Source organism: Amia ocellicauda, chromosome 2 (assembly GCF_036373705.1).
Source record: "Amia ocellicauda isolate fAmiCal2 chromosome 2, fAmiCal2.hap1, whole genome shotgun sequence".
NCBI classification, from domain to species: Eukaryota; Metazoa; Chordata; class Actinopteri; order Amiiformes; family Amiidae; genus Amia; species Amia ocellicauda.
The window spans coordinates 41,284,510-41,310,638 of NC_089851.1; the positions used below are offsets into that span (position 1 = coordinate 41,284,510).

The 26,129-nt window shown below is 39.6% G+C and overlaps 1 protein-coding gene across 5 annotated transcripts in view; it reads right to left on the reverse strand.

Annotated features, from left to right (window-relative positions):
* Positions 1-21,539, reverse strand: part of LOC136771449 (disco-interacting protein 2 homolog C) — a 280,332-nt gene extending 258,793 nt beyond the window's left edge. For all 5 annotated transcript variants that reach the window (XM_066723806.1, XM_066723798.1, XM_066723789.1 and 2 more), the window contains exon 1: positions 21,107-21,539. In XM_066723806.1, coding sequence (XP_066579903.1) covers positions 21,107-21,185 — 79 coding nt within the window. In that variant the 5' untranslated portion in view covers positions 21,186-21,539. The remainder of the gene's footprint in view (positions 1-21,106) is intronic.
* Between the last annotated feature and the right edge of the window lie 4,590 nt (positions 21,540-26,129).

The following is a 26,129-nucleotide window of genomic DNA, read 5'->3' on the forward strand; positions in this document are numbered from 1 at the left end:
AAAAAGATTAAAAATCAAAATCAATTAATTCAGATCAACAGAAAATATTCCTTTTGTGAGAGAAACTGCAGTCTTTACATAAGCTAAGTAACTCAGGAATTGTACAATTCGCTAACAGGGTCAAAACAAGTTAACATCAATTTCCAAATCACAACTTGTGTGTACAACATGCTGAGAAAGAAAGTAAGGCCGATTGCATTCATTGCACAGCGTCTCTTACACTGTTTAATCCATGCGGTCATGAACCGACTGGTCAAATAACATAAGCCACAGCTGAGGAAACAAAAAGCAGAGCCACCTGCACTGTCAGAGACCTGGAGGCCTTTCCCTGCATGTCTGAGACAGAAAGAGCAGAAATCAGAATCACACAAACAATAAACTTAAAACACTGACAGGTTAATAAAGTAGGATGATTATCAAAAACCACGGGACGACAAAGGTGATGTGAGGTGATGAAGACGTTGCTAATGGAGTGAAGAAATGCCATTCAGCTTGGTGTGAAGCAACTGTACTTGTTTTTGCTTATCTACAGCACACCCCCATCCTTTCACCAGAGTGTTCATGGAGATACTTTGTTTTGTCTGGACCATAGAATCTGGAGCCGTTCTATATGCAGAACTAACGTCTCTGAATTCTGAGTAGGAGTTATCCTGGAAGAGAGAAAACTTGCAATCCTGTGATAACATTGAGCCTTTGATGGATTGCATACGTCAGCTGGGATAGAACGCTGATTGCCCTGGAGGATCTGTAAACAATACACACCATATTGCATTCGGAACAGAACGGGGTTCAAAGCAAGGCAAAGAAAGTGCCGCTCTGGGCAGCTCCTGGATGCCTGTTCATTAGCATATTGACCAGTCTGACAGCTCATCATGCAGATCATTTTCCCTGAACAATTCAGCTGCTTCGTACCGACACATTCAAGTGTTTTTTTCCTCTCTTACTCTCAAAACTATCAGTCTGATTTTTGATTTCTTATGCACTCAGATGGAATATACACAAATGGAAATACAATGCAAGATTGTATTTGAAAGTATTCACATATTCATTGGAAACAATTATGTTATGTGGTCATCCATTTCATTTAATAACTGTTGCTCACGGAACTACAAATTATTTATGTTTGATTTTCAGAGATTGCTGAAAAGCCTTGAAAAGTGTCAAGGTTTCAGTTGACTTTTCGTTGTGAACTCCTAGTTGCCATTTCAGTTTGTCGAAGATTAATTTTCAACTAAAGCTAAACACATTATTGATAAATAATATACATAAATTAAGTTTAATTAACAATATCTCAAATCATGTGAACCGCTGAATAACAATTTCAAAAGAAGGCTGTCAATATGAAAAAGCATTGTTTCGTCTGTTTCAAACCAGGGATCTTTTTGTTGCATGCTTGGAATCTTAACATTGACCTGACTGGGAGTGGACTGGAAGACAAGGCATACTTGTTCTGCATGTAAACACACGAGGAGACAGTGACAGAAAGAGAGAAAGTGGGAGTGGGAGTGGGAGAGAATATTCAAATTTCATGGCGATTTCTAAGTAGACAAACAGGAAGTCTGATCTCTCACAGGTCAAAATTAAGCGATCCAGGAACTGAAGAAGAAGGGTGGGGTGGGGGGGAAATCTAGCCTAAACCATGACATCACTGGTTTAAATACAGCCTTCAGCATGTGTTTATACTTCTTTGCAGGGTTTGTATATTTCGAAGGAACCTAATTTGCAAGGTCAACAATTAGAACCTCCCATGCGTTTCTGCAAAAATACTTTGGAATTTGATCTTCTGTTGTTGGTTTTGTTTCTTGTCTTTTGATTTTGTGTGTGAGTGTATATCCTTTTCTTTTTTATTTCTTCCACCATATATATTATGCATTTAGTCGTTTCTGAAAAGAGCATGGGTTTTAGTTTTATAGCTATTTATTCAAGTGCAAATAATTATCTTTGGGCTGTGTCCAATGGCTATGTTTGGCTATGTTTGAGCAGCACTCAGTGGAACACACAGTCCCTTTCAGACTGGGTGAGTGTGATTAAACATTGTCTCAGTTACAAGCATCTTTCTGTCAGCTCTTTAAAGGTGTTTGGAAAAAATAAAACACAGATCACCGGACCGCTGTGGGAAACATGAGAAACTTTTACCGTTATACAGTCACCAACAGAGACCATGTTTGTAGTTAAAAAAAAAAAAAAAATGACATATATATATGTGTGTGTGTGTGTGTATAAATATATTCTATATCCTTATTCACTCGGGCTTCACTAATAGATTGTTCATTCTGCTACTCCCAAATGCATAAAAACAGACAAGAACACAGTCGAAAAATTATAAACATCATAGCTGTAACCATCAGTATGTTACAACCCTTATATAATTATTTAATCATTTAGCAGAAAGAGACAATTAACATTAGCCTGCATGCAAACTAAAAAAAAAAAAAAAACAGGTCATGTTATTTTTCGGGGCAGATTTAAAGCAATCTAGGTCACCACACACTCCCAGTATCTGACGGTCAAGAGAGCTCTTAGATAAAAGGGTCAGCTTACTATATACATGTTAAAATATGATTCTGGAGGTACTTATCACATAATGATTTTGAACCCTGTTATTACAGACCATGTGCAGGTGAGTACTACATAATTTTGTATCTTTAGGTAACATATGAATTAAAGATATACCTCAGACCTTTCATTCTTACTATTAAAACAATTATGACAGAAAATGTTTTAAATTAAGTATGAAAATAAAGCAGTAAAGTGTGACATTCCTGATGATTATTTGAGAATCATGTGTGTGTGTCATCTGTATTAACCAATCTAATTATATAGGCTAGTTGGAGAATGGCCAATTAACCAGATTCTGAGAAATGTGTTTACAAAATACCTGTAACGTTCCTTACCTGTAGTGTCCCTGCCAGTTATGAACATTCAGTTCCACCTACAGACAGTGTAGTGATCATAGAATAATGAAATGGCTGTTAATTCTCCTTGGACACAAAATACCTTACCTTAACTATCCATTTGTTTTTTTTGTAGAACAGCTGCCAGCTCTGGTGACTTTTTGATGCATAGGGAACTCAGTTTAACTTCATTTTTTGTGTGTGTGACAAGTAGAATTTGTAGTATGTGTGCAATGATGAATTTGTATTCAAGTATTCACTTAAATGTTGATAGAAAGATAAATCTATGCAACAGATAGTAAGACATGTTTATTATAATACATGTGCTATAGAAATTCCCACTATCCAAAGTAGGTACACTACCGGTCAAAAGTTTTAGAACACCCCCATTTTTCCAGTTCTTACAGAAATTTAAGCAGATCAAGTCCAGAGAATAACCTGAAATGGTACAAAGGTACAAAGTGGTAACCTGACAGAGGTTTAAAAAAAGTTTAGGTTACCAAAAACTGAAAAATAATGTACATTTCAGAGTTATAAAAATAATAAATAATATATATATATATATATAATAATAAAGCATTATTTGATTAAATGACTTTGTGTTTAATTTCAGCTCCACATAAAATACAGACACAAAAATTGCATGTATTACTTATTTTGTATTACCTTGTTGATATGGCCAGGGGTTCTAGTTTAATGAATAAAATAAAGGGGAAAAACTAAGATTTGAGGAGTTCAGACATACAGTTTGATGTGTGTGACAGGGTGAGGCATGCGCACACACTGTGCTGAAAGCATTGTATAAATCGCATTTGAGAGAGAGAGAGAGAGAAGCGACATCGGAAAAGTTTAGAGTGAGCTTAGTGTTTTTTTATTTACTTAATTTTGTTTCCATATTGAAATTTTTTTCCATTTATATGCCTTTGAAATAATTTGGCTTCAAGCCCGGATGCCCCGGGTGGCCCGGGGACCCCGGGTTTATGAATATTAAACTCCAAAAACCCGGGCCTGGAATTTTCTCCCGGTTTTGGAAACCTTAGTCAGAACTACTTTAGAAGAAAACAACAACACGGTAAGGCTTCAAATCTTGGAATGGCCAGCATGGATAAATACAGTATAGAAAGTGTTAACTTAAATCCTACAGTAGGTGGATAGCTACCATGTCCCTTTACTTTTCACCTCAGAGTAAAGCAGCACGAGTCACTCTTGTTCATCAGTAGTAGTATGTCACGCTCTAGCCTAGTAGTAGGAGGGCAGGGCAGCTTGTGAGCACTGCACATCGAACCTGGATTGCCTAGCAACCCCACATTTGTAAAGGAAATGCCGACAATAACGGAGCTAAACTCAGACTGCACGCTCGCTACTCAGCCAAAATTTAACCAAAAGTTAACAACAATCTATTACGTGGCATTTTGTATTCCAGGAAAGGAAGACTGAGCACCCCTTCTCTTTCTGAGAGTGCAGTATCTAAATGGAAACACTTTACAGCTCCAAACTCCCCCATCCTCAAGAAGATTTATCAGAGCACTTTCCTGGCAGCAATCTCCATCTCAGCTCATCACTGTTTATCACAGAGAGCTCATCAACTACACACGTGTTGCAGTCAATTAAAATGGGTCTTTTTAGTTTCTTTCATCATCTTTTTCATTTTCTGTGGAAAACATACATTTGATGTGTATTCTGTTTTATGTTTGCCAGTTCATATTTTGTTAGTTTGTCTTAAGGCTCAGCACTGAATTATCTAAGTTCAGTTTACGAGTCTTGAGGACCTGCCACGTGAAAGTCACTGGAGTAGCAGAACAGTGGAGCGAAAAGCACACACAACAAAAAGCAATCGTCTTGTGACCTTTCAAAAGATGTCAATTTCCCTGCCATGTGGAATAAGCTGCTATAGGTGTCAGCTTTCCTTGTCCTGGCCAATTTAGGGCAAGTAAAACTATTACAACTCTTGTAAATGTGAAACACTTAGGCCTACATTTGTAGTAGATATGAGTTTTAAAAAGAAGTTTGAAGAAACGCAGACAAACATTGCGTTGTCTGCATCTTAGCTCCAAAAATTGTATCTGTCCCTACTGATAAAATGCTATCTTCCCTTACATTGTTTTCAGCATTTATGTCAAAGCTCACAAGGCCGCGTCTTTCAAGCCTGTGGTATTCTCTTGTACACATTAATGATCTACAGGTTCTCATACACGTAACAGATACATTAACTGGGTTTTGTACACCTACAATGATATATTGAGCAAAGTTTCCATTGGCAAACATGGTGATTCATACATAAACACAGACATCACAGATTTACTACATGTAAGTGGCAAGATGCTGCTCGAAAGACTTGTAGTCTGAAAGAGAGCAGTTTACCACCTTTCAGGTAAAAGTTGGATTTCTCATACCTTGTACAACATAGAAGGGAAATGGGGTTTTGTTCAAAGTCTTTTCTTTACTATACCCCCAACCCCGCCCCACCCCCCCAATCTGCAGGGTGCAGATACACGGTTTGGACATCAGTAGTACAGACGGAACAATTAAAAAACTTAAAACTTCGTAATAGGTTATTCAAATATATCCCAGATAAACATTTATCCCACAGTGAAAGCATTCAGCAGCTATACCTGGAAAAGGGAGAAGGGCCCAAAAAGGATATAACACACAGTACTGATGTGCAGGATTAGAGGACAGTAGCACACAGCAACAAAAGGCTTTCAAGCACTCAGACCAGGGGAGTCCGGGATAAGAGCCGTGATTTTCACAGGCACATCAAGAACCAGGAATTAAATAAGTGTGCCACCATCCCACACAACAGAAAGAATAATGAACGACAAAAAATCAATTATGCACTGTACATTTTTCAAGCTAAAGAAATGTCCTCAAAATATTTTTTTTATTATTTTTTCCCCCCATAATTTCCTTTTTTTTTCCACAGTTACAAGTTATGACACCATGGTTTCACCATGGTGAACAGAAAAAGGCAAAAGTTGTTTGTTGCAAAATTGTACTATTTTGAACTTCAGAAAAGTGACTAGCTTGCTGAAATTTAAAGTATTTCATAGTATTCATACAGTGCATGTTTACAATCTAAATCTAGAATATATTTTGTATGCATTAGATCCAGGCAAGCGCAGAGAAAGCAGGCGTGACATGGAGAGGGGAAAAAAAAGGGGAAAAAAACACAAACAGCTTCAATGTTTTTGCTGATGGAAGCCAGCACTGCTTATTGTTTCTATAAGCAAAATGCTCTTTTAAACTAGCTGTTATGAAACATAACAAATTACATCTTAAGATAATTTGTCATCAGACGTAAGAAATTGTCTTTTGCATTAGTACACACAAAATGTCAGTCATACAAAATGTAATTATTTGATGAGGAAACTCATAAGAGTTATTATTATTATCATTACTATTATTGTTATTATAAGAGTTATTATGCCTCATAGGAACTGAATAACCCAAAGTGCTCTGTAATACTTAACAGGCATATTTAAAAAATCAATATGTAAAGTTTGTCTTTTTTTCCCTGTGGTTGTTAGATGTCTATTTAGTTGATTCAGATCTCAACATCCAGTGAATCTTTAGGATCTGCATCAGGGAATACAATTAGCACCTGCCACCCCCAAATGAAGGTAGATTTAACCAGTGGCGGGTACCCAGCCGCTTTGGCAGGTAGCTAAGAAGTGTTTGGGAACTCAACTTTCTTTAGTTTCTCATAGTGTATTGGTCGATATGCTTCAAAATACTCATTAATTTATTGACGCTGTAGTGTTGGTGTCTTAGTTGATTTGGCCAACCGCAATAACATGATTTTTCTTGCGTATTTTGAAACATTAATCAATATGCTATGAGAAAATGATTAAAGAGAAATCTGATTGGATGTGTGTCTAAGAGTTTTGGTTAGTTTACATAGTAACGTGAGTCTCCGCTATACTTACACCCACACACAAACTGAGGTAAATTATGACAGCGAGCAGCAAATCTTAATTTGGCTAAAATGTGGCATCATATTAGTGGAGTAAAAAGACCAGCAACCACATAAGAAACACAAAATGTAACAAAAAACGTTTCTTCAATGAAAAGTGGCAAACCGATGACAAGGGAAAGATAAGTGAATGGCTTGTGTTTGAGATAAAAGAGGGACTTATGTCCTGTTCAGATTGCCGCCTTTACGCACGAGATATCGTGAAGAACAACTCATTTGTACACGGAACACAAAATCTCAAGCTGAAGGCAATGAAAGATCACGTTTTCAAAGTGTTACATTCAATCCATCTCTGAAAATCGTAAACACTGTTCACCAAGAGGAGTGTATTCAATCGAATTAAGCGGTTCTTCAGAAATGTCCACGTCATCAGTAAAAAAGAAAGACCGTTCTCCGACTATGTGTGGATGTGCAAGTAAGTTATGTTATTGTGATTTATTAATTACCTGAATAAATGACAGGCCGGATTAAATCAAAACTTTGACCCACCCACTAATAGCAAACTACAAAGCTGTTCATCATAGCGGTTACATTTCTGATTAGAAGAAAGCGTCATCTAACTAAAAATGAAGCCGCAACTGAGTACAGTTCTGTTTTCTATTAGCGGGTGGGTCAAATTTTTGATTTAATCCGGCCTGTCATGTTTTAACATGTTGACGACACATTTGCACACCCTCATGCATTGTTTGTGATCTATGCCTTTGGCTGGTAAAAATACCAAATGGCTAGTAAGTTTTTAACTTTTACCAGAAACAGTGGCTAGTGGCCAAAAAAAATTGTATCCCCTTATTAGCGTCTCAAAAGTGATCCACTGTAAATTAAACTTGATTAACTTTTGTTTCTGACATCCAAAGGTGCAGCTGAATGCTACTGTCCACTCTTGCTAAGGGCCTTCACGTCCAGTGTGTTGTCATGCATGTAAACGCCAAGGAGGTTCGAGAACAGGTTTGTGGTTGATAAAAGAAATACACAAAGCAGCCCAGTATTAGGCCTTTAATCCATGAGTCAAGGCACAAACTGAGAGATGCCATCAACATAATGATGAATATTGTATGAAGGTGAGTAAAAAAACAACAACAAAACCAACATTAAAAAATATTCAATATTTTCAATATGGGTCGAATGACCTTCTCTCGTTTGTAAACTTTCTTATGTTCTAATATAATTCAACACAAAATAAATACGACAGAGAGGTTTGTGAATCGTATTGTGTAATCAGGCTCATTATGAAGGCACAGACAAGAAAGCACTTACTTAAAACATTACTGCAACAGCATAACTGGCTCCTAGCATCACAGGGGCAGATCCAGCAGGGATGCAGTATCAGTCGGTCTAAATCATTCCTCCTCATTTAAGGTCTGACGCACATTATTTTTACCAGTATGTATTGTCCTCTGGGGTACCAGAAACAACAGTTGGCTGCAAAATAATTGAGATTGAGACTCAGATGTGTGAAGCCTTTTCTTTTTATTTATTTATTTATTTATTTTGGTTGCACTTGCTTGTTGATTTTGTTTTATTCTTTGTGGAATTTCCTAACAAGAAAAATATGAAAATCAACCAAGGTCATCAAGATGAACCAAAGTAATATCCAGGTGGCAAGAAAATCCATGTATGGCTTGTGAAGCTTCAAATGTATTCTCCGTCAGGGTGGCATTTGAGTTTCTCACAGGGATATTTATTTTTCTTAGGTTGCCCTGTTTCAGTTCATATGCTTTTATAACCTCGACAAACACTTTTCAAGTGTAAGAGAAATGCAGAATTTATAAGACACTGGAATATTAATATCCAATAATCCCAGCCACAAATAAATAGTAAAACATACAGAATAAATTAAGCTTAAACATTACTTCTCCTTACACCATGAAACAAAACTGCCAACAAACGCATGCAATTTCCCCTTAAATTCTTAACTATGTTTCCATCAGTTCTGTTAATTTTTGTTTATAATAGGTCAGTACATTCAGCCTATATACCAGAAGTGTCCAACCCTGGTCCTGGAGCACACCAATCAACTTAATCTTATAGTTCATCCTAAATCAGCAATTTCGAAATACTGGGAACACATGCGAGTTATTGACCAATTAAGCAAGTCAACCAAGGGAATTCTTCTCTCAGGAGTCTGCAGGTATTCAGATAATTGATCCTATAGTTTCTAAAGGACTGAATTTATCACACCACCTTCTTTGTTGTTATACACAGGAAAGCAACACCTGGCATGCTTGAAATCTCACATTTTAAATCACGAACATCCTATTCAGCCAGCCGGGGGAGGGGGGGGTGGGCTGATTTATTTATTTGTCAGACAGAAAATCATCAATTAACTAAAAAAGTGTTTTTTTTACTTCACATATTAAACAAAGTCTCTGACAAAAGATAAAACCCGGCCTGGACCTTGCCTTAAACCAGTCCTTGTTTCCTGTTGTATGTGTTCTCTGAATGTAGAAAAGGTAAACTATTATTGGCAGTCACAAGCTGCTGTAAACACTAGGGATGGTAAGAGCGGTTAGCCAGTGGGGTGTGAAAAAAAGTTGCAATACTTTGCTCACCAGTCGTCTTTCGGTTCCGGTGGAGCTGGCCACTCTAGCCATAGCTGAATCCGAGAGGGAGGCAGACGTCTCCACACAAATACCATGTGGCCTCTTCAGGTGAGTACCTAAATTAGTCGTGCTGCCTGTGTACTTTATAGCTGCACGACATATCTTGCAAATTGCATGGGTCTTGTCGAATTGCCCATCTTTCTTGGATAATCCGAAGTGTTACCAAACCTTGGATTTATTGCAATTCGGAGGAACATGCAACTCTTCCTCCTCCATGATAACACTCGCCCGGACACACCTCAGACTCACACGGATGTTGGCCGAGAGACTAGACAAGGATCGGCCACTGACAGCAGTGGAGATGAGAGCACGTTTAAGAAACAGTTAAAGAGGAGGAATCTATCTAAATATAAAATTAATGGTCACAAATCATTGGTCACATTTCTAAATAATAAAGGCGTTCGCCTACACATAATTATATATAAATAAATCTGATTATACCAATGCAAAGATGTTAGAAAGAATGCATCACAATTACATCCCACATTGTATCCGGTGCACACTTTTTTGATCTGGGCAATCGCATCATGAGCTTTATGCCAATGGACCAATGTGAATTGTTGAATCTTACCATCCCAAATAACTACACAGCAGTCATCAATGGTGGCTTTGGTTTTTATGTATGTATTTTTTCTTCTACTCATATTTGTAACCGTTACAAAGTACAGGCTTGTAGTTTTGTATCAGTGTGGAGATTTCGATTTACAGCACAGAGCACCAGATTTCTGTGTTTATAGCCTCTCGTGAATCATCGCTGTCTCTCGCAGGAGCTCTTGCTATTCTGCCTCAGTTTGCTGTTGAACAACAAACACTGTGATTGGCTCGCGGTGCCTGCCCATTGCGGAAGACACACCAGCAAAACATGTCTCCTCCCCATTCACAGGTCCTCATATTTTAGATTTAGAGAAGTGGTGTAGGCGAGCATCCCCCCTGCGACTCTTCCGTCACTTTGCGCGTTCGCATCTTGTGAACATGTTTGACTTAAATCAGGCCCAAAGTCCCAAAGTTTCACAAATGGATTTCTCAAACCCCTGAGAATGGGAATGGAAACCAACACTTCCAAGTGACATAGGCTAATCCTTTTCCACCATTTGTGTATTTACTCTAACAGCAAAGGTTCTGTTTACTCTGATGTGCCCACTATAAAATAAAAGTGTTTCCCAAAACACGTGTGCATCAAAGGAAAAATAGGGAAACGAAATCTATTTGTCTGTTTTAGCCTACTGATGCAATCTTTGAGAAACAGGCCTCTGCCAAGGCTTAGTTGAATCCAAAAATGACATCACCTCCTGTAGAAGTGGTTACATTTTCAACCCCCACTTGACACAGATGCAACTGATGAATTACAGATGACCAAATTCTGTTTCGCCTTGCCTGTGGAGCAGATAGAGCCTTATCTTAGTGCAGTTTCCAATCACAATTCATATTTGAAATCACAGCAAAATCCACCAATTTTCTACAATTTCATGGGTGGGGGGGTCCTTTTGCAGGCTATTGAAACCTGAATGGATTTAGTTTTTGCCACTGATCAACACAGAAAATGTCCATAAAATCAAAGAGAAAAATATAATGTGCAAATTGTTCTAAATGAAATACACATACAAAACAGAAAATAATGGAATGCATAAGTAATCACTCCCTTTTATATGACACACCTGATTGAGCTGTGGTGAAACCAATTGTCATTAGAAGTCGCGTAATTAGTTGAATGGAGTACACGTCTGTGCAATTAAGGTGTGTCATATGATTTCATGTTAAATACAACTGTCTCAGGGAGACCCGCAGTTGGTTAGTACAATTCCTAACAAAAACTACATCATGAAGACAAAGAAACATTCAATGCAAATCTGGAATACGGTTCTTTAAAAACACAAATCAGGGGTACGATATAAGAACATTTCCAAGGCATTGAATATCCCCCAGAGCACAGTAAAGTCCATTATTAAGAAATGGAGAGGATATGGCACAACTGTTAATCTGCCTAGATCAGGCCGTCCTCAAAACCGAGTATCCGGGTGAGGCATATGGCAACTCTAAACTCTAAACGGCTGAGCTGGGAGACACTGTGCATACTGCAACAATAGGCTTCACAAAAGTGGCCTTTATGGGAGAGTGGCAAAATTTAAGCCATTGTTGAACAAAACTCACATCAAATCTTGGCTAGAGTTTGAATACTGAGAATATATGTGAGAAACAGTGGAAAATTGCTGTTCACCAAAGGTCCCCATCCAACTTGATGAAGCTTATGCAATATTAAAATAAGAATGGTTAAAAAAATGTTGTGACCAGATGTGCGAAGCTGGTAGAGACTTATCCACATAGACTCATGGGTGTAATTGCTACCAAATATTGACTGAAAGGGGTGATTACTTATGCATTCAATTATTTTCTGTTTGGTATTTGTAATTAATTTAGAACAATTTGCATATAATATTTTTCACTTTGACATTATGGACATTTTCTGTGTTGATCAGTGAATCAAAACTCCTGATTAAATCCACTCTAATTTCATGATGTAACACAATGAAATGTGGAAAAGTCCAAGGGGGGTGAATACTTTTGAGAGCCACTGTATATATATGGACGGGTGTCAGATTAAAGGAAGAACCAACAAAGTGTCTCAGTAAGGTGTTGGGCCAAAACGAGCTGCCAGAACAGCTTCAGTGCTCTTGGCACAGATTCTGCAAGTCTCTGGACTCTACTGGAGGGATGAACACCATTCTTCCAAAAGATATTCCCTCATTTGGGGTTTTGATGATGGTGGTGGAGAGCGCGGTCCAAAATCTCCCATAGGTGTCCAACTGGGTTGAGATCTGGTGACTGTGAAGGCCATAGCATATGATTCACATCATTTTCATACTCATCAAACCATTCAGTGAGCCCTCATGCCCTGTGGATGGGGGCATTGTCATCCTGGAAGAGACCACTCCCATCAGGATAGAAATGTTTCATTATAGGATAAAGGTGATCACTCAGAATAACTTTGTAATGATTTGCAGTGACCCTTCCCTCTAAGGGGACAAGTGGACCCAAACCATGCCAGGAAAATGCCCCCCACAGCATAACAGAGCCTCCAGACCCCCTCACTGTAGGGGTCAAGCAGTCAGGCCTGTACCGTTCTCTTGGTGTCCCACACATGCCCTCGCCCACTTGTCGAGAACACTAGCCAGTTGAGCATCTGTGTGACTGAAGCTCCTGCCATTCATGCCCCAATAATGACCCCTCTTTCAAAGTCACTTCCTTTCTCTTGCCATCTTGATATAAGATCGAGGTCAAAGGGCCTGCTCTGCATTTTAATACATGACACAGAGCATCCTTTTGAAGATCAAATGCATAAATTATATAACGGAATGGTTAGCATAGATAAGATATGTATTTTAATTTAGTTCTAAACCAATAATAAAAACACAATAATCCACTTTCAAATGTGCAAAAAGAGGCCAGCAAAAAATAGAATAATTATTCTATTTCTGATAAGAACAAAAAAAGTGCCAAGTTTAATTGTAACAAATATGATACAGAAAAATAAAGGAGAAACTACTGTTGAACTCTCACCCCTTCAGGAAAATTATTGATCCCACAGTAAAAAATTTGAGGCTGCACCTTCCTCTTCTCACACTGGGCACAGAGACCTGAAGTCAATTTGTCAGCAGATCATTGAGCACAACAAGCAGAGTTAGACCCTAATGTGGAGATAAAGACCATGGTCTGTATTTCAGTGGCTGATTTTTAAACACAAAGATGAGCCACTAGCAGTGACGAAAGGATGAATGTTTTGAGCAAATAAGACCTTCCAGTTCTCTCTCTCCTCAAATCTCTGACAGGACAGCTACAGGATTACAGAAGGGATGACATGGCATAGGAAAAGACAAAACATACTGAAAATCCCCAACAGACCTCAAATTGTATAAGCTTCAATTCAGCCTTTGGAGGCAACCACATTGATATGGCTTTGCTTTCTGGCAGCTTTGTACACAATAGATCTGAAGCAGCCCTTTACAGAGCTGAAGCGTCAGCCCACAAGATACAGACATTTTGCCATGTAAAGGAATCCTAGCCTTGTCCCTGTTTCCACACTGTGAGCTGTCGTGGCAAGATCATTTTGTTGTCTTGTGAACCAAGATTGCAGTTTTCTGAAATCAGTGAGGCCCACAGCAAAAGTAAGAGGATTCATTTTCCCTTGTTCATAAAATGCATAAAAAGCCTGACTGTAACACTTACCTAGAATATTTTTTTATATTAGAAATACTCTGTGGATATCATCCAGCTTTAGAACAATATACTGTTTCAGAGAGATTAGACCACCATTTCACACCAATCAATTGTTCTTAATGGCCTTAGAATCAAGTGAAAACAACATAATCCAGTCTTTATATAATAAAGTATTTTTTTTCCAACATACAAATCAAGTGTTATGGCTTATAAGGACAGTAAGACCTTAAATGCTGTTTTCTCCCACCAGTCTCAGGACATTATGCACCAGACAAACACTCACTGTAATGGTGTATTGTTTTAACACCAATAGGACAAATACCATAGCACAAACAAAAGAAACAACAAAAAGAGATGGCAATAAAGTGACTTAATATTCACTCGCAACTGAAAAGACATTAATCACCGAAAACAAATGTTTAATTAGATCCCTCCCATATATGGCAACCGTTTTCCACTTTCGGATTACTTTAATTGTAACTAAATCCCAGAATCAATAAAACCCACAGTGCAAAATCAATGCCAGACGCTAGTTTCCTCCAGTCCCTCGTGGGTTTAACTAACGTCACTAACCCTTTAATGTACCACATTCATAGCTCCGTCAATACGCTAACAATTACCAGGAGTCGATTAAAACAGCCCTTCTTCCAGTTGTTTACATAACCAAGGTAACTTGAGTGTTTTTCCTGTTTCGTAAAGGATGAGGATCCTACTTTTGACTGAAGAGGTACATCTTAAATATAAACCTGACTATATCAGACTGATAAAAATGCATAATATATATAATATTCTGAAATATATGCTGGTTCAGTTGATTGGCTACTCTAAATATCCTTGTAGTCATGTATGTGTGTATGCTGTACGTGTGTATGCTGCCCTACGATAGACTTGTGTCCCATCCATGGGGTATGCTGCTATATGCCCTATGCACTGTGCCCAACGGGTAAGGCTCTGGCTCACCATGATCCTATACCGGATAAAGCGATTATTGATACTGGATGGATGGACAGATAGATCGTTATCAACCTGATTTTATTTGCATGGCTTGGTTTGAAAACATTACATTACTTCACTGCATCAAATTAAAGAGTTCACAATATTTATTTGAAACAAAAAAATAGGTTTCCCAGGAACATCACAACACTAACAATGACTCATAACATGAACAGACAAACAATAATAATCAGGGAGTAGGGCTAACTTTCCTGATTTCAGTATGAACTTTCCAATTTAGTTTTTTTCTAAATGTATTTCTCAATGTATAGATTTTTTCTAAAGGTCTTAATCTGGGCATGCAGTAAATATATCTCACTGAAAAGCTAATCATAACATGTCTATGCCTGGAGATGTGCACAATACACTCAGCCCATGACAGCAGCGTCTACAAGGAGCTGCCGTGTCACAGTTTCTCAGTTGATACCTTTGGTTGTCAGAATCTAAGGAGGATACCTATATCGCTATGGCAACAGCTTCACTGACGGTACAGCAGGTGCAGTGGCTGTAACAGGGCATCTGAAGGAGGGCTCGTACAAACGTTTCTGTTGTTTTCCCCAAACACTGGCAACCCAGGTACAACAACTGTGAAATTTTAATTCGAGAATATGTAAATATGTTAAAGGCAAATGCATAAACACATAGCGACAGTTTTAAAGCTGTCCCCTAAACTCCCCATATGAATCTCCTCCAGTGCACGGTCTGTACTGTCTAAAATCCTAATTTGCTGCCAACATGCGGGATATTGATCTGGTACCACAGCCTTTCAGCCAGGCGGCACAGCGGCAATCCTTTGTACCAACAGGGAAAGAAACAAAAGCACTACCTGAAAGCATTTGCTTCTACGGCAAGCAGAAGTGAGTAATTTCAACACTTTTGGGAGGAATTCATGGAATAAACAAAAGACTATTTAAGAAAAAGCAACTCAAAGAAATCAACACCCTCAGCAATACAGTTTCCAAAAAGCTTACCAAATTGGGACAACATTAAGGGGAGAAACAAGTTCAGTTGAGTTCCCCATGCACTGAATCTGAAAGTTGACATCACCTCACCTTGATGCGTCTGTAAATGATGCAGACAATGAGAGCATTGTGCATGAAAGAGAGACAGGTGCTACATTCGCGGCTCTGACAAAGGTTGATTATTTAAATGCATTTTGTGCAACTGTGGCATACTTATGAGAAATGTCATGGAATTAATTAAAGATTTAATATTAAGCTTAGTCAGACTTATGCTATACAGGAAGCTCACAGCGTATTGGAATTTTTCTCTCCTTTTCGTTTTTAAACACATTCCCTTTTTCATAAATGGATAGTGAGAAAAGTGAGACCGGTCTATCGTTACAGGATTTCTACATTTCCATAAGATTGAACTCAATTTAAATTGACCACAACCAGCAGCAATATAATTTATAAAGCAAACACACATCTAAGTAATTGGAAAAGGTGCGACAACAGCAAGAGATCTTCGTGTGTACGACTGCATAAGCCATTTTCAGTGAAGAAACCAGATCACACAACCATTCTAATGCCGCATTTAAAACGTGAGGTCAGAGCTTCTGACATTTTCATAGCAAGGACTATCAGCATCGTTGCTGCTAATCCCGTTGCTAAGAATGACGTTCCACTGAACTGACATTCTCTGCGCAACTGCACAGACTTCAGCAAATACCCAGACAAACAGCCGACAAAACGTAACTACTGTTGAGAGTATGGTTTAAATGTTCCACATGTGAGTGAAGGTCACTTAGACACTTTTTTTTATTGCGTCTAATGTTTCAGTCTCACGCATTGAGGCTCCATCTCTCGCTGTCACACACTGTCGCAAAACTCTCACACATTTGAGAGTCAGTGTTCATGTCAACTCCTAAAACTTAGGAGGAAAAGATAAGGTGTGCAGGTGATTAACCTGACTCCATCACAGCACGCCACAGAGCACAATCTCTCTATCATAAATTGAGGTGGTCTGCTGAGTTTGTGCCACTTACAAAAAGAGAAGCAAGTTCAAACAAAGAGAATTCAGCCTCCACCGTGAGTGTTAACTATCTAATATATATCTATCTATCTATCTATCTAATATATATATATATATATATATATATATATATATATATAATGTATTTATTTTTTATGTGGAAACATGATATTTGTAAGGATTTTTATATAACATTCATATACTAACTGTTGGGGATAATTGAGTTTGGTGGGAATACTGATTAAAATTATTTATAATTAATTCAGCCCATATGGCAAGCACAACCATTATTTTCATTATTATTACTATTAATATTAAACAAAATAGGTGTTAATTAAACCTAATGATCCCTGTAGGGCAGCTAGAGGGGAGAATGTGAATATGCAGGCTATGTGTTCTTATATAGAGTCTAATTAAAAGAGTCACGGCAAATCATCTAAGAGGTGTCGCTCCCCCATGGTAATTGAAAATTATAACCAAAAGTAAAGAAACTTTCAAGAAATGATTGCCTGTAAGAATTAGCAAAAAAGATATTCAGAGCTTTCACCTCCAACAATCCAAGACATTCATGTTAGTTCTATACACTTAAATTCAAATTTATGCTCAAATATTTACTTCTCATTTCAGGGTTTTATCAAGGCCTATTACCAGAGATCCAGTTTAGCTTGGCAATTATGTGTAAGTGTGCCAGACCCCTCAGCATTTAAAGGACTACGCTATAGGTCAACCTTTGCATCTTTCTATGTTTTGTTACGTAATAATAACTTAACCACGGTCAAAGATCAGGAAGCTGTGGATGTCATATTCAAATTATTATGGGGTGTGGCAATAAGAACAAAAGCAATTATAACAAAAAAAGAGTACACATGACACTCTGTGGTGTAAAGCAATTTAGGGTGAATAAAGTTCCCATTTTTTACCTTTACTTGCATGAAGCCACTAGAAAGTGTCAAATTAGGTACAGATGTTTCTGTAGTGAAGCCTGGTCAGATTCAAGAAAGCAACATTAGACATTGCTGTGTTCCCTCTCTGCAGCTGAAATCCTTTGCCTTCACTGCACATCATCTGGGGGAAAAAAAGTTCCCCTCTCTCTCCTGTATTGCACTAAGTTTTCAACATGGGCTTCCTTAAACACTTAAACACTGAACCATGAATGAGACGTTCCAAAGATAATTCATAGTACAGGTAGTACTGTTGAGAAGTGGAAATTACAGGTTTTCATCCTTACAAGTTTACATCTTTTAGCTTTCAGATTTTAGGGGAAATGTCTCTTGAGATAAGTTTGTTTCATGTTGGGTCTCCAGCTAATACATTATAGTATTACAACTAGGAGAGGTGACAATAGTTAAAAGGGAAATATCATAATTATTATTTATTTAAACATTGGCCCATAAATGTAAAGTATCTATATTCTACACAAATCTGCAATTAAAACTGTCTCAGTGCTTCACTGCCTAGACCTACAAGAAAATATTAGCAGTTCCATCCAATTGATTTGGAGGCAGTTGTTGGGAGTAACACTATTTAGCAGTTAGTGTAGAAATCTAAAAACTGTAGATATGATTATTATAACCTGATCACAAATGCTCCAAGGAACAAGAAAAAATGAAGGAATAAACCTGTAGTTTCATTTGTATAACTGAAACCAGTCATACAGGATCTGGGCTCTCTGTAAAAGCTGGCTGGGTGATACTGTTGAACAGCGTTAAACAAACTCTTGAGCTAACAAAGTATATGCACACAGACTATAATTAAATCAATCAGAATGATAAGTGTACAGAAGTGAAACTATACTAATGCAACAGCTGGTGTTTTTATTATTGGTATTATTTTATTGCCAGGGTGTAAACTTGCCCCTCACAATCTCACTGTGTACTATGGAAAGGTTGTGCACTTGCGATGCGTCACAGCTAAACTGACAGGCTGCCTGTAATCCAGTGATGTGCAAAACAATCACTCTCCAAGGCCCAGCACACTGCAGGTGAATACCCAAGACTTTGACCCTTTTCATTCAAAACAATAAGCAAATCAGACCCTGACTAGAGGAGCCAATGGGAATCCATTTGAGTAGTTTGTTTGCTTAATCCCTGAAGGTCTCTCAAAATCATCACTCACTGAATACTCTGAGAGCACAATAATTGTGACCGAATTACCCTAATCATTAAATGAATGAAGTAGTTAACAGTTTGGATCGAAAAGCTGTTTTCAATGGTGGCCTTCCAGGACCCGATACAGGGCATGTTCCATCACTTAATTTCCCAAAGCAGGAAAGTATGCTGACAGTAACCCCCATTCATTACACAGATCAAGAGAAGGAGACAGACTTATTGAACTTCCAGAAGACAGCATTTGGACAGCAGAGCAATATATTATATATTCAGAAAATAATCCTAAAGCAATTATTATTGTTTTCTAGAAGGGGCTGGAGGTATGTGCACCATGCAACGTATTAATACAACTTGGAACTACAAAATAGCTGCAAAACAATAGCACCTCCGTTAGTTTTCATTTTTCAGTAATGCATTTCTTCTTTTTAATTCCATCTCTGAAAAGTGGATAACAGTCAAGAACACAACTGCGGTTTTGCGCTCCTGAGTTGCTCTTTTCAATCTGAATCCAGTGAACGCATGAGTCTCCCGGCTGAGGCAGAGAACAGAAACACTGAATCACATTAACCTCAATATATAGGCAACACAAGTCATCACTTTCGTCATGGTAGATAGGGTAGAAGGGGTAGATATCATCATATGTAGAAGCAGGCCCATGGATCTCAATACACCCCGACTAAAACTGCATTCCATTACGCACTGCATAGTCAAATGAATACACTTGAAAACACTGTATTCATTTCCATAGTCAAAGAGCGTTGCATAAATTAACAATGGGGGGGTCAAAGATCGCGTTCGTGTAGCGCAGATTTCCGCATTTCTGCGCGGCTCCACCAATGGGATAAATAGAATTGTGCAAATCTGCGCAAAACTGCGACAAACTGCGCTACACGACTGCAACCTCAGGCCGCACCGAAGGGGTTAAGCAATCGGTGACCAGTGCAAGCGTGGTTATAAAAGCGCTGTGTCAATACATCGCTCCTCCCAGCCGCAGAAACTGGCACCGAGTACAATTTCACTTTCTGGCACACAGCCTTTTAAGACCGTTAGCAAAAGAAAACAGGCGGTCTTGAATTTCATATTTATTTCTCAAGGTTTCCACTTCAAGCAAGGACGCCTTGTATAAAAAAAAAAAAAAAACACTTGACATAAACACATGAAAAATAAAGATAGACATCGCATGATCACACAGCATCACACTCGCATTCAACATGACTGGCAAAGTACATGAATTAGCATAGCTGAGAACAAAAAGCACAACATATTCCCCATCAAGACTTTGGGGTTTTGTGTCCTAAAGGTATCGATACCAACACATGACAGAAAAAATAGGGACAACTCTTGAATTAAACATGCAAAAACAAGTCGTATTCAGTTGCAATTTTCATGCCACCAAAATGGTTCAATCGCTTAGTCAGTGGCTTCAGTTTCAATGTTGTACAAAATGCACGTCAATTATAAGCAACAACCTCGGGATGCTGCCGAATCAGTGCAAATGTGGATTCAGCCACAGCTGTGCCAAAATGAACCAAAAAATGCGAAGCTCCAGATACATTAGCATAAATGAAACAAAATGTATAAGCAGTGATCTTTTTTTTTTCCTTAAATGGCACATACACAGGACCGCTCCGCACGCCCCCACACCGACACCACTGCAACTGTGCTCACATCAAATCCACCATATCATTGCAAAGTGCCTGGAAAATACCGAGTCCTTTCCCTCTCCGTCTAGCGTACACCAAAGCAATAAGCAAATCTCAAATTGAGCTGCGGGAGCTGCTCCCTGGATCCAAGCGCCGTCAACCCGGCATTCAAAATATGAACATTGCTTCTCCTTTAATCCCGTTTTGGGATTAAAAATGTTCTTTTGCATGTGTACCGACACTCGCCTACAATAGGACCATTATTCACGAGCTAAAGCCATAATACAGACCAGTTTAATGAATAATAGAAATGCCACAATGGCAGCTGTAACACTATCCCGGTGCCACAATAATGCCAACAATTCGCCTGTGCCAGAAGCAATTCCAGTGCGAATTCCTGTGGAAAATAAGCGGCACGTCTTTATGACACATTTCAAGGTCAACCCAGCCGATACAAAATAACAATGTTCCCAAATATCGACTGTATGCAAAATGTCAGTAACACAAAACGAGGTGCTTCAATTGGATACACCAGACATGTACTGCATGTATGTGTGTGTGTGTGTGTGTTGAGGGTGGGGGGGTGCATGCATATTCCGGCGCTCATTGACCTCCATTGCAGAGATGACAATTCAATCACACCAGGAGAGAAAAAACAAATGATAATGCAACAGGGAAATAAAACACAGCGGTGAGGGGGGCGGCTTACCTTCCGAGAGCTCCAGCTCCAGCTCGGCCAGGCGAGCCCGCACCTCCAGCGGCAGCGGCAGCGTCTCACGGTCCGCCATTCTGCCTTCAATTACCGAGCCTCTTTTATGCACTTATTTATTTATTTGCGGATTTACGTCCCCCTTGCCTCGGCAGCCCCCAGTCTCTCAGCCCCGGTCCTTTCTCCGCAGAGGCGCAGCACGGCAGCGCGCAGCACGACGGCTGTGCAGGAGAAGCGGGCTGTGTGTCTGTCGTTGCTCGGCTTATCACGGTGTTATCGCTCGCCCTCTGCCCTCAGATGAGCCCCGCCATGGCTGTCGTCCCCCGGTCTGAAGCGGTCCTGGTGCTGTGTCGGAGTGGAGGTCCGGACTGGCGGCGGTGCGGTGCGGTGCGGTGCGGTGCGGTGCGGAGACGCGCTGCTGCTGCTGCTGCTGCTGTCAGAGCCACGTGACCGGGCCCGGGGACGCTGCCGGTGGCGCGCGGCAGGGGGCGCCACGCAACCTCCGTCCCGCGCGACCGCGTGCCACAGGCTGCACTGCTTAGGTATCAGCACATTATTATTATTATTATTATTATTATTATTATTATATGCATGTCGAGATGCTTTGAATCGCTTCCAGCTGGTTTCATAAGTCATGCCGTGTATGCTTTTATGTGTACTTTTTCGTCGTGCTCAAATAGAGGTTTATTAACTTGTCACCCAAAAACAAACTGCGGCCTGATTGCAGCACGTTGACCTTTCAACCACAGGCGAGCTCGCCCTGCTCCGCCCCGCTCCGCCCCGGTCCGCCCCGCTCGCCCCGCTCCGCCCCGCTCCGCCCCGCTCGCCCCGCTCCGCCCCGCTCCGCCCCGGTCCGCCCCGCTCGCCCTGCTCCGCCCCGCTCGCCCCGCTCCGCCCCGCTCCGCCCTGCTCTCTCATGCCTTCTCCAGCAGTTGAGGAACAGGCGCTGTTGTTGCTCCCAGTCCCCCGCTGACAGATGCGCTGGAACAGCAGGGCTCCGCACGCACAACAAACTGCAGGGTGTGCTTGATGGGGAATGGATACTTCTTGCAGCAGTTCTTAACATGAAGGGTTAAAGATTGTTTGTTTTTGTTTAAGAATAAAGAGTGAAAATGACAGTTTTAACGTCTGTTTGTTTTTGACTTGTGAATTCACTACTCAATTGTTTATCAGTATAGTAAGGGATATTCTGCCAAGTGAGTTAGTTCATTCATTATTCATCCATTCGGTTATTGATTCATTCATTGCATTCGATTTGTTTCCGATTCTCTTCCAGCAATGTAGGTGAAGAGTGCTCTACAGTCCTTGGTTTCATTCCCTTCTTTGTTTTTCCATCTGATCCCAGATGCATTCAAATGTGTTAAGACCTCTTTTATTTTACTGTGATCCTAACAAGGGACTTGAAAACATTAAAAAATAATAATAATAATAATAAAATAAACTTTTTTTTTAATGACAGATTATTATTATTATTATTATTATTATTATTATTATTATTATTATTATTATTATTATTATTATTCCATCTTTCCTCACCTTAAAATGGCCAAAATGTCCCACAGTATACACACTGTATAAATACATACAAAGTCTCAGCTTTCTTGACATCTGTTTCAGGCACAGGAGGATGTGGAAGGCCAAGCTAGCAGGGACAATTGTGTGTGTGTGTGTGTGTGTGTGTGTGTGTGTGTGTGTGTGTGTGTGTGTGCTCTGTTTCATGTAGCCAGGTACCGGGGTCAAGTGCACATGCTTTCCAGACTGCCTGTGACCAAACAGGGGGTTAGGGATTGACCTTGTTCCAGGGTTTGAAATAGCTCAGTATGTAATCTCTGACCAAGTTTAGGCTGAATCCTATGTTTTAACCTGTCTGTTTAGAGGAAAGCACCTTTTAAATCTTGTTTTTTTTTAATGGATTTAAGTCTTTGGTGGTTTTCTACAGCATTCAAGTTCTTTTAAATTGTGTGAAGGAACTGGACACAGTTTTCTAAATAAGGTCAATCAAGGGAGCCCTGCAGCTTCAACAGTATTTTTCTGTTACTGTGGCATCGCCGCTGTAACTTACATAAATACACGGATAAACATTGCTTTATGCTTTAGTCTAACAAACAAATACAATGCACACTTTCAGAGAGCAGAACACCCCATAAAGAAATTACTTCTCAAGCTCTTTTGTATATTTTACCCGTTTTGAAAATCCTGCTGTATGCATTCTGTGCAGTGTTGTGTAAACATAAAGGAGGGGAAAGATTGACATTATAGCCACCCAAGCAGAAGTGAAAATATGGAAAGGAGAAAAATAATATCAAATCAGACTATGAAAGGAAACCAGACTCATGACAAACAAACAAACGAAAAACAAGAAAAAACTAAACAGTAGATTTATGAAACCACTACATAAAGGAGCAATTTTTTTTTAATCGAGCAACCATATGAGAATGGAAAAGTCCAGAAGCGGGCGGCCCTATACATTCACTATGCAAGTTGCGTAGAGCCCCGCAAATTACGCAAGGGCCCCACCTCCCCCTCGTGTCAAAGTGGGTGTCAATGTTTACAACTTTGATGAGAGGATGAAGCGGATCTATCCTTCTGGTCACAAAAATAAAAATAAAAGAAACACCATGAGTGTGAATTGCAGGAACAGCAATCAGGTAAATTTGTGTTCTCTCCTCTCCAAGTTTGATGTCAGCAAATAACGGTAACGTTAAGTTGATGTGCTAGCTTGCAGTGCATCTCTCTCTAGTCTGTCTGTCTTGCTAGCCTAGCTGGGCAGTGCATCTCTTGGTCTGTCTGTGTCTTGCTTGCTTGCCAGCCACTTCGAGGGCTATGTTCTGTGACTTTGTGCCTGACAAAAGTGAGAGTGAAATGCAACTATTTATTACGTTTGATAAACGCCAATGGGCAAGGGTGTTTATAAACTGCAGCTCGGAAAAGATAACTGCGTCGTGCGTGAACATGTGTGCATATGCACATGCACGAAATGAAACTTTCCAGCAACAACCTCTGTGGGGACCAGTCCATGCAATGTATGGGCGTGATGGCACTGCTCATAGGCGCACATCATTTTAGAACAAGACAATGATTATCTAGTCTCTCAGTCAAGGTTTAGTTACAACTCTGGACTAATGCAAGATTGACATTGACTATTGATTTATATATTGAATTTAAAATGTTGATTAGCTGGGCATACTGGGCAATATGGATGCCAGTTTGAATGGGCCTGATGCAGCTGATAAAATTAATAATGGTATTGTTATCTATAATTGACAGGTGCTATGCTTAAGTTTGTCAGTAGAGGAGATGCTGGATCATCAGCCAGTACAAGCACAGACTCAGTTGATCCGCATCCAGCCTCAGCCAGTACTAACACAGACCCAGTACAGCCGGCTTCAGCAAATACAAAGACATATTGCTGAAGCCATTGCCTATAGGCTTATGTTTACATTATATAGCCAAGCTAATCACACAGCTGTGTAGGTTTTATTTTACTATTTTAAGACATATAGCTGCAGCCATAGCCTAAAGGCTCATGTTTACATTGTATAGAATAATAAAATGTAAACATAAGCTGATTGTATAATATTGTGAGGACTGGACTAATTACCAGGCAGCAGAGCCAAAGCTCAGTGTTATATTTTATTGTTTTCTACATATTATTTTTTCTTCAATTTCTTATTTCTGTTAATGTTTATATTCACTTATCTTAAGATTCTATAGATATTCTAAATATTCTATTCAATAAATAATGTTTGTTTATACCTCATTCTGTGCTGTATAGGTCTTCTTATTCTCAGACCGACAGATAGAGCAAACTGTTTCAAAGGAGGGAGGATTGTAGTGGGAGCCCTGGGGTGTCAGGTGTGACTGTGTGGCAATGGCAAATGGTTTACATGGCTCACGGGTCAGGCAGGAGGGCCCCTTAGCAGAATTTTGCTTAGGGCCCCACCCCAGGGAGGTCAGGACCTTGCTCTGGAAAAGCCCTTGTCATTGTTTGAATCTGAGTTAATTTTTAAGGACCACTGCCCCAAATACACTTCTGCTTGTGGAGTTTGCAGGCAAATTACACATCTCACAGTCTCATCCCATGGCAGGTTTATAAGGTAGGGGCATTTAAACCCAGCTCAGTTACTCAGTTTTCTTGGTTATTTAATCAATTGGCCATATAATATTATTGAAAGGTCTTTTACCATTCAGGGCTGGAAGGACTCTCTGCTTCAAGGTACTGTAACATAATTTCAGCCTGTAGAGAAGTCCAGTCAATCATCTTATCAGGTCAATGGAGTAACTGGGAGCCAGGTTGGAAAAGGAGGCAGAAGATGCTGTAGCACTCTTTTAAACCCCTCGTCAGCAGGGAAGGAAACCAAGAAGGTATGTGCATGAGTCTGCTAACTTAATTGGACTTTGAAGATGAAAAGAGCATTTTTAGATACAGGAAATGAGAATGGACCCATGTAGATATTCCAGGGGGAAGCATCCAGGCTAGGTGTATATCCCTACCACAGTTGAAGAGTACAGAAGAAGAATTCCCCAAAAGAGGTCGAGATAGGCAGCAAAATGTTGAAGACCACAGGATCCAGAAGTCCTATGGCCATGGCCACCTGCCCTGGCAGATTAAAAGAATGTGTGGTCCACATATCTCAGAAAAAATAACACTTGACAAAGAAAAGGGAAAGTCTGAATTAGTCAGCCACAAAATCAGACTGGATTTCCCATCAAACTCCAGCAGCAGTGCCTTTTCCACTCACTTCTCAATTTTTGTGGCTTGCAGAGATACGAAATACTCTTTTCTGTTCAACAGGGCAAATTCAGGGGAAGGCGAAACTCCTTATTGTATTGTATGCACATGGTAACAATGACCAGGTTGATGTGGTGGCTTTCAGCATCGCCAGAGAATAAAATGAAAACAGCAAAAATAAATAAAAGCCCACTTTACAATGTATGAATGTGTTGCCTTTATTCTTCAATGAAACCATAAGCTCTGGCACCTTGGTATTGTGTGGTTTTCATCTACAAATTCTTATTTTGT